This window comes from Montipora capricornis, chromosome 10 (genome assembly GCF_036669925.1).
Source record: "Montipora capricornis isolate CH-2021 chromosome 10, ASM3666992v2, whole genome shotgun sequence".
NCBI classification, from domain to species: Eukaryota; Metazoa; Cnidaria; class Anthozoa; order Scleractinia; family Acroporidae; genus Montipora; species Montipora capricornis.
Window position 1 is genome coordinate 35417200 of NC_090892.1, and position 10000 is coordinate 35427199.

The 10000-nt window shown below is 39.9% G+C and overlaps 1 protein-coding gene across 1 annotated transcript in view; it reads right to left on the minus strand.

The window, feature by feature from the left end:
• LOC138020732 (dynein axonemal heavy chain 5-like) overlaps window positions 1–10000 on the minus strand; it is a 58258-nt gene that overhangs the window by 6165 nt on the left and 42093 nt on the right. Inside the window, 12 exon segments of the mRNA XM_068867666.1 lie at window positions 179–335; window positions 775–935; window positions 1493–1711; window positions 2622–2710; window positions 2824–2890; window positions 3416–3568; window positions 3754–3827; window positions 6111–6313; window positions 6598–6716; window positions 7101–7256; window positions 8039–8195; window positions 9563–9677. Of these exon segments, the coding sequence (XP_068723767.1) occupies window positions 179–335; window positions 775–935; window positions 1493–1711; window positions 2622–2710; window positions 2824–2890; window positions 3416–3568; window positions 3754–3827; window positions 6111–6313; window positions 6598–6716; window positions 7101–7256; window positions 8039–8195; window positions 9563–9677 (1670 nt within the window).

Here is a 10000-nt window from a genome sequence, read left to right on the forward strand (position 1 = left end):
ATATAACATAAACTAGACAAGTGATTCTCCACGACTGCACTCACGAAAAACTCATGTAGGAGCTACAGATAGAGCACAATCTTACGCTGACACAAAAAACCGAACTTATATTATGTAAGGTTTCAACAGCTGCCATGGTTTCCCTTTATTGTTGTATTACTTTAAGGACATGACTTACTTCATGAGCGATATAGTTCTCAGGCAGCTTATCCAACATATCATCGGCCAACCGCTGTACAACAGACTCGCGGGTTTCACCTCCACCACCTGAACTGTCTTTTGGTTGAATACTGAGGATTGTATCCAAGCAGGACTTGGCCAAGTTGCTTTGGTAACTAAAAAACGAGAATCAACGATTGAGCCTAGAATAGAGAGGATAGATACTCCAAAATTGATTAGGTTGGACACTGCACAGGCGACAATGAGCCAGTGGAGCTTAAAGTGATAGTACGCCTTGTCTTGTTTAAATGACCATGTGAGTTTCACCACCGGAGGAAAGTATGCGGCACACAACACGGGATTTGCTTCAGCCTTTTCTAAACGCTTGTTTTCTTTTCTTTTTTTGCTGAGAGACAAAGTCGGTTACTGTCAATGCAACAAGGACACAAACATTGGGAATGAACATTTGCTAAGACGGAACGACACCATCTGCTTTTTGTGTCCAAGTGCAATTGTGCAATATCATAACTTTTATCACTTGCCCATATTAAGGCTGTTGCCTCAACGTTAACAACACTGAAAGCAATCGGGTGTTTCCTTCACATCTGTACTTACGTGATATCAGCATTAGGATGCAGACCAAAGACTTCAGGGGAATCCACTAAGGGAAGGGTATCGATATAATCCATGAATTGTGCGACAGAGGTGCCCTTGGGTATCAAGTACCCTTTGTAGAAATTAAAGCTTTGTTGGAACATCGACTCGCTGAACCACACCTGAAATGTACACAGACAAAGAAAAAGAGGCTTAGTGTGAAAAATTGCCGATACCAAGCGAGTGTTTGAGCAAGTGTTTGTGCTTAGTGTGGCTCATTCCAAGTTTTATCCTGTTACGACAAGGTATAATTTTCAGTGCAAGGACTGCAGAAGTGATGACTAAACAACGCGTAAACAGACCAAGGCTTTTTGCATGCAGTTCACTAACAGTTCATTGGTGGTGAATTATGGATGCTACACACAAGAATTCGTCCGACTTAGCTGGATGAGATTTCTTTAAGAATGGCTATGAATGATTCACTTCTTACGTACACAATTTTGATATAAAACAGACCACAGAGGCAGTGATTTTCTTAGGGGATCAGTGTAAAAAGATTGGGTTGGAAATGAAGCGCTAGAATATAGCATTCAACAGGTAGAAAAGATTAATTGACCACAGAAGATTTAAAATCTGGCACTACGACGATTACACTTTCGTGAAAGCGAATCTTGCCGAAGATCTCGCGAAGGGCCAACAATCGAATAAGGTAGATTAAAGATATACTTGGACTATCAACCTTAGCAAAAGTGTTGAGAAGCCTCTTGTCGAAGTCATCTGTCACCCTTCCTCCATATTGCACCTCTCCTAACATATACCGCACCGTATTCCAGGACACGCCCTTTTTGATGTCCATATCATCCAGATGGTTTTGAACAAACTGCACACTAGCGGTAAAATCTGCCTGGTTAAACTCGTAAGGAATATTCCATCCTAAAGGGCCGTACTTTCGACGTTCCTGAATAATCAAAAAAGAAAGAGAAAAGTCTTAAAATCGGAAACAATTACCAGGTTGGGATCTTCTTATATTTATTTCGGGTGTTACTCAAAAAGCCCGTGTTGAAAAATTCCTCTTCATTAAGGCTTCCATCCTGTTCGCTCCAGCAGACACGTTAATTTTTCTGCAATCGTTACGGGACCTTTTCCTTGATTCACCCTTTCGTTCAGTCATATCTGCAGAGTTTAAGCGAGATGCGACGATTTTTGATAAGGTTATAAATTGGGCTCTTTAAGCCAATGATAATGGCCGAATTTACACTAGAGACGAGTAACCCGTCTTGGACGGGTTTCTCGTCTGAGACGAGTAACCCGTCTTAAAGTGAAATCGGGTCGGGACGGGCTTTAGACGAGAAACTCGTCCGAATTTACCCGTCCACTTATCCGTCTGAGTGGACGAGTTTTTAGAGACGAGTTTCCTGACTAGACGAGAAACTCGTCAAAATGCATAACGAATTCACACCTAGACGGGTTTCCAGGTCGAGTTCAAAAGAAAATGCGCCGATTAGACGGCTGGCTAGGTAACCACGCACATCTCGCATTAGTACCTCGGCATCTTAACCCGTCCTAACGTGAATTCATGTCGGTAAGTCAGATAACTTTTTCATCGCAAATTCACACTAGGACGGGAAACTCGTCAGACGGGTTACCCGTCCTCTAATGTGAATACTGCTAATGAAGATGGTGTGATAATAATGATGACGACAGACGGGGCGACGGCCATGATGATAAAGGGGGTTCTAGAGCCGGAACGAAACAAGAAGACGCAAGACACAAATTTTTGGTATTCAAAGCTCTTGAAATCATTCTACTTTTAGGTTGAGAGACGTTTCCATGGTAATGCGTAAAATCATGTGAGTTAAGTCGCTGACCTGAACAGTAGAATGAAGGAATGCAACAGCGTAAAGCATGGGTTTCCACTGCGGTAAGTTGCTAATTTCAAGCTGGTCCTGAGAAATACCTGTTGACAACATGAAAGTACATTTGTTTCTTTTTCGTTTTCCTTGACTATATGGTCTTTAAAAAGGGAAAAAAAATTACCAGTGATCTCTGTTCGATTAAAGACAAACGTACCATTGTAAGTTCGCTTGAGTCCCGCTCTAAGACCCTGAGGAGGCTCATTTGTGAATTTGATTGACATCTGTTGGAGAGAAGCAAAATCATAACAACGTTTTCGAGGGGATAAATGAAGTGATTTGTTGCATTTTTATGGGCTCTCGAAGTTTTTGCTAAATCCCAGTATCATGTTTAATTCTTGGAAGCATAAACGATGTAGATACTGAAGGGGTTTTGGTACTTTTGCGTGGTAAATCGCTTTCACCCTGAATTCTCGCACATTTTCCAAAATTACTTGGGACAACGCTACCATTCTAGTTTCATTTTCAAATCTAGTTTGTGTAACTCTTGTCAATTTTTTGTGTATTTTTGTTTAATTTATTTAAAAAAAAGCCAGTAATATTGTCGTAGTGTAAGTAGAATAGAATAGCTATACTAACTGTGGGCTACCATGATCTTATTTGTACAATCATGATTTGTTTGTAAATAAAGTGAGGAGAAGTGTATTAATCAGAAATCATAGAGAACACAAGAATTAGCGCTTCTTGTTACTCGGCGTCTTTTAGGATCTATAATCTGCAGAGAGAACCGTAGGTCCCAGTCTACTTACCTGCAAGAGGCCGATAGGAAATTGGGCATGCTCCTCTGTAGTCATCCAGAGTCTGAATGAATCATGGACATTCTCAGCCTCTACCACGGTGTCCATCAGCTCATCCATAAATTCCAAACCGAGGTGACAGTTCTGAAGAAGCGCCCAACCTCCCTACAGAAACAATGTTAACTATATAAAATGTCAAGCTTTGGTGAATAAGATACTGATTGGAGAAGACTGATAAGCATTTAGTAAAACTAAACAAACTGCAGTGTGCGATGGTATAGCCTAATCCCACAGAGGTATATGAAGTCCAAGAAAACTGAGAAGAGTGGTCCAAACTGCAAAACGCATACCGTTTGCATGAATTGTCCAACCAACTTTCTTGCATGAATCTCTTGTCCTTGGCCCATAGAAATCGCTCGGCAATCTAAATACAAACAAGATACTGATAAGAGGCCGAGCAAGCCAAGCGAGTAATCCCATCTTACAGTCTTAAGACACGTTCCTCATATTCAGTAAATTTGGGAAGTCTTATACTGGTCCCGTTCAACATTATAGTTCCGCGAAGAGGGGTTTTGGAGAATTTACTTTCTGGATTCCTCTGCTTGAATACGAAGTATGAAACGATGGAAACGATGAAAGTTCTATTTTTTTTCGTGAGTAATTTGTTTTTACTGTCTTTTGAGAAGTTGGGGAAGGTGGGAAATATTAATTACGCTCCCTATGTAAGTGGAATAATAAAGACAAAAGCTCAAGTGAAGTTATGATCCTCGCAGTTATGAACACAATTTTAGTGATTGTGCAGAGAAGCCTGAGAAATTCAGGACTTCTTTGAAGTTCTGAAATTTTCAGGCTTCTCTACGCAATTGCTAAATTGCGTTCATAACTGCGAGGAACATAGCTTCACTTCCATATCCGCAGTTCAATATATGATTCATTTCTATATCATTTCGACATAAGAAGACATAAGAATAAGACCTAAGAACAAAGAATAAGACATAAGACATAAGACATAAGAATTGATCACAAGCCTACTTTGGAATTCTCTATTTAAATGATCTATTATTTAGCTTGGATAATATACGTTTTTTGAAAATCTAAAGAATATAGGGCTTGATTATAATTTTTCGACATGGTCTGCTTTCGGTAGTCCGTGCCTATGGACAAGTTATCTTCTTTCCCATTGGTAGAATTCGATCCTGCGTCTTTTAAATGTAATAATACTGAATTGCATACCTACTCAGCTAAGTCAAAACAGTTCTATTCACTTCTGGTTGCTAATAAATCTAAACACCCAAATAGATTCATTTCTTTGTCAGCCGACTTGGGGCTTTTAAACTTATTGCACGGAGTGTTCTCAATCCCCTGTAACGTTGCAAGTGAAACTTATGTCTGGTCTTTTCAGTACAAATTATTAAATAACATCCTGTTTACAAATACCAAATTATTCAAAATTGGGTTAATGAGTCAGAGAAGTGTTCCTTTTTGCGCAATTTACACATATTACTTACAGCGGAGCTCAGGCGCGCGGAGCACCATGGGTACCAAATTTTGGGAAATCTTTTGATGCGAGAAAGTTTGGTTATGACGTCAGCGTACACCCAGACTGTCGGGGTGGAGGTGGGGAGGAAAGACGGCCTTTGGGACGGGGATGTGCGGGCAAATTTCCTTGGCGGGAAATCGCGTGGCCAGCATTGCATTTGGCAAGCCGAGTTTTTCTGGCGGGAAATCACATTGACTGTCGTCGGTTTTCATGCTCAATCAAAGCCAGTTTAACCAAACTATTTGCACTACCTTGAAAAACTCTCAGATCTTCGTCTAAAGACTGCGAACAACAATCGCCGTCTAAATTCATTACTTTTCCGGTTTTTTTTGTTTGAACCGGTAAGAATCAGCGTTTGGGTGTTACAAGCAGCGAAATGGATTGGCTGTCTTTGCTAAACTACGGATTACGGTGTACGGGTCAGCGAGAGGAAAGCTCGATCGTGTTGTTTGGCAAGGTTGTAATGGTGCTGTCTTCGGACGTTGCTGCGCAACGAAAGGATGTTTTGCCGCAAAGAATCCTTGCTTGAAGAAGCAGTTCCTCTGTGAACATGGGAAGAGACTGTAAATAAAACTATCAAGGCACCTTAGGATTTGTATCTGCTTAGCAAAGCAACAATTTTGAGTGAAATGAGTGATATTGTTGACTAATAATTAACTGTCACCAGATTCTTACTCCTTTTTTTGCCTTTTACACGACATTTATGTCAAATTCCTTAGCAATTTGTCTATCTTACTACGAGATATGTTTTTTACCTGGCTTATTTTTCCAATTTTTACGAGAAAAGTCTCCTCTTTGACTTTTTTCAAATGTTTTGTTCAGACCAATGAATTGAATTGGTTCAGACCGAAAAATTGTTAATTATAAGCTTATATGTTTTATCCAAATGTTTGCCGTGTATCCAGTAGTTTAGTTGGATGCTGAGACTCTTCGTTTTTCCTGTTGTCGCTTATTTTTTAAACTTATAATATTGAAAGTAATGTAAGTACTGTTGGTATTGTAATTACCGGAACAGTTAGTGTTGCAAGAATAAAAAATAGAATAAAAAAGAAAAAAGTAGGCAAAGGAGCTCTATTGTTGGGTTCAGTTTTCAAGATAACCCAAAAATAGTTCACCTTACACACCTTGCAAATTGCCTTAAAATGGATTAAGAGTTATTGTACATACCAAATTTATGTCTTTTGGCGAGGTTTTCAATGAGACTGGTAGGATCTGAGCCCATGGACAGAAAATTGATCAGCGGTGTTTTGTTATCACTCTCTTCCCAGGTCTTCTCTAATTCAAGGATGACGTTCTCAGCGTAGTTAGTCCCCATGGATTCGGCGATGTATTTACGTGCCTGCGCCATCGTTCGATCGGGACACCAAGATCTAGTCATGACATTACCGAACAAAGGAGTGAGTCAAGCGGTCATCGCATGTGAAATGTCCCGCTAACACTGACAAGAAGACTGAAGAGACTTGAAACAGTAACAAATTAAACAGATTTTCAGGAAAGGTTCTTAGAAAGGAAAGGGCTGAATGAAAAAAACACCTGGACCTTGAGCGACTGGACTATATGTTGGTGGATTTTAAGAACGTTACAACACTTTGAAATGAAAGCTCTGAATATAAGCAATGTCTGGGAGAGAATAGCACTAAGATGCCGCACTGACCTGATTAACAAGAGTTTTCTGAAGGTGTCCAACGAGTTTGCATAGCCATCAGGAATGTCTGCTTCTTCTGGAGCATCCTTATCAAACCAATTTTTCCACTGTTTTTCGTTTCGAGCGATCTACAGATAAACGTTACGTTTAATGGGAAAAAGTACAAATGAGAATTAAAAGCTTTTAAAAAAAGGAAAAAATAAGGAAGAAAGAGAAAACTCGTTGGTGCTGAAAGTATAATTCAATATTGTGGGTTGAATGTGACGTCATGATAGACATGTTATTATGCAAATTCTGCGAAAAGAAATTGTATTCTATTGCCATCCAACATGGCCGCCTTGTCACGTTGGTAAAAACCAAGAACACAGAGGGTATGGCCAATAATTATCCGCTATTGGAGAATTTAAACGAGAAAAAGTAAGGTAACGGCTAACGTCAATGTCTCTCTTAAACGGCATATTAAAGGCTTCAGCTACAATGATCAAAGCGTTCTCGGGCCGGGATTTATGCACCTGATTCAGTATATCGGAGAATTGCGGGAGTTTGCTAAGCTCCACAAGATTAAGCCAGGTCATATCTGTTATCCATCTGCACGGCTTTGGTTGGACAGCTTTCAAGTCTAGTGAGGCTCCGCCTTTGATGAGTGTCATAAACTCGCTGTGCTTTACCTGCAACCACAAGCACCACGAGTTACAAGTACATGTCACATCCTGAAATCTAGGTTTACGAAATCTGGATTCAGCATCGCTTAATTGCATCAGTAAAATCTCTCGTAGTTTCGTTTTACAAACAACCTAAGAAAGTACACCCCTTAAAGTGTATAAGGGAAAAGCTCCTCCATAATTATCCAAGTGTGTAAGTAAAGGTCTCTAAGCCCTAAACTAGTGACCGTTACGTCATTGTAAAGTAACCAAACAAGTGCCATGGGCGCTGAGCGCAGATGGCCCCTTGCTTATGATTCGGAAGTGGCAAATCCTGCGTGAGTCGCAGAATTTCACTATTTGTCCTACCGCCTTCGCTTTTGTCTTGTTTGTTATTCAGCCGCCACACCTAACTCTCAATATACAACCAAACCCCCGCAGTTAAGTAGAGTCGAAGCCAACAGACAGCAAACCCACACTTAAAGAATCCATAACATACTCATAACTTGTTGAGGCATCGCAGGATTTCGGTATCTTAATGAAGGTTGAAAAGCGGGAAATTAAACAAAGTCAGTTTGAGGACTGGAAAAAACAAGTTCCTCACGAATATGAATGAATGGGTTTAAATGTCATTTTAACTCCTTCAGACCAGTACCAGTCCATGGCGTCGCCTCGGATGGACTGTACTCGCAGGACGTGTAATCGACTCCAGTTTTTAATATCACTTAACGTTGAGTACAACGATGCCGTCCAACATGCTTGCCAGTAGCACAACAGTTTTTATACATAAAAGGTAGGAAAAATCTCACCTTCTTCGTTTGCAGATCGATCTTAAATGCGAGAAGAAGGGTGAACAGAAACTTGTGAGCCTCATACAGACCGCGGCAAGAGTACCTCCACACTTCAAACGTCAAGTAATCGATAATATTGTGTATTCTCTTCGAAGTAATCGGAGACGGTTGCGACCTGAAATACAAGAAACAAATGTTTGGTCATCCGTTTACTTCCAAAATAGGCACTTTCACTTGCATTTACAAACAATAGACCTTATTTGCGCTCTCGTTGTTGGACTGAAATGACCAAAGAATGAAGCAACACACCTCCAGAGACTTGAATAACGATAATACATACATCGGCTTAAATTCAAGGACTTTAGCCAAACAAAACTTGTCAGAACAGAGGAAATGAGAAAAAATCTAATATCCTTTGGCCTAGATTTGAAACCGAAGCTTTTGCTTATAGGAACGGCTTTTATTGACTAGACCGCGAAATAAAACAAAATTCAAATATACGTTGTCATCTCGGACAGAATCAGTGCTCAGCGTTGATTTGATTTGGAATCTAGACGCCTTTTTTGTTAGTTGTCCAAAAATTGTTTCTCAGCGAGCCTTATCGCAGGTTCACTGTAAGGTTCAGCAAGTGGCGTCTTGGTGGTCTATCGATTAAAGAAAAGGATTAGCCTGCAAATAAACGCAGGTTCAAATCCTTTGTCCTGAGACATGGGTTTTCTACAAAAGGAAAAAGTCAAATTCCAGGCATTTCGATCGGATTGTCAGTGTTCTGAAACAACGATACCCCAAATTCAAAGCGACATAACATTACTTGGGTATTATAAAACGAGTGCCAAGAACAAGATGTTCCCCAGTACCAGTCACAATAGCCCTTTTCACGGTTAGTTTTTCTCATTTGCATTACAATACAATCTAGCATGTATGTGAGGCAATGGCTATTTTGTAGTTTTAACCCGAAAGTTAAAAGTTAGATTACATTGTAATGCAAATAAGAAAAACTAACCGTGAAAAGGGTAATTTCAGACGCGTTTCAGTCTAAACGTGAGAATTGGAGGACTGAGCCCTAATCCTATACTTTACTTCAGTTACACTAAAGCTTGACAGCACATTTGTGCTGAGAATGATCTGTGTGGTGACAAAGGTAATCTTCCAATCTTATAAAATAATGCATAGTAAATTTTGAGATCTTTCTAATAACTGACTTTAAACGATCTCTCTTGATTACGGACTTAACAATACAACAAAAAAGTAAAACTGCATCTAGACAACACAACGATAAAGATTTTTTCTTTTTTCCCTAACAGCGAATAAAACTAATTTTAATTTAATTTTAATCGAAAATTAGATGGGCTAGGTTCTTGAAATCACCAAGTCTCACAGCTGGGTTCGGGTAGAGAGATGGTTCGTCGCCACGATTTGCGACTGTATCACACAATAGTTCCAATGGCTATAAATGATTTCTGCAATGATTTTCTATCTTTGGCTCAAAATGACAAAATGAATGAATAGGGTTTCAAGTCATTCTTCGCTCCATGTTCTTACCTTGCCATAGCGTTGTCAAACAATCCGAGGAACTGTTTGAGAGAGGTCTGGTACATACAGTTAACCATGCTCATCTCAACAATCAAGAAATACAATATACTGCCACGAGTAGCCACTGGATATAAAGCAAAAATATGTAAATGAAAAATTAACGCTGGAATTTCCTCAACATCAAGACGCCCTGTTTCCTTTTTTGTTTGTTGTTTCTTGAAAAGAGGAGTGAACTTAATCGATTCCATGAATCCGCTACTAACCTGCGGCTCACCTCGAGAAGAGCCTGAGAGAACGCTATTCAAGCGTCTTGTTCCTAGAGAGTCCCTCTCGGGAAGTATCGACACTTATTCATCTATCACTTCGAAAGGACCGGACATGTTTATCAGTACATTGACAATCTTAAGTCAGGGGAAGGAAGGGGAGGGGGTCGGAAAACCGGACTAC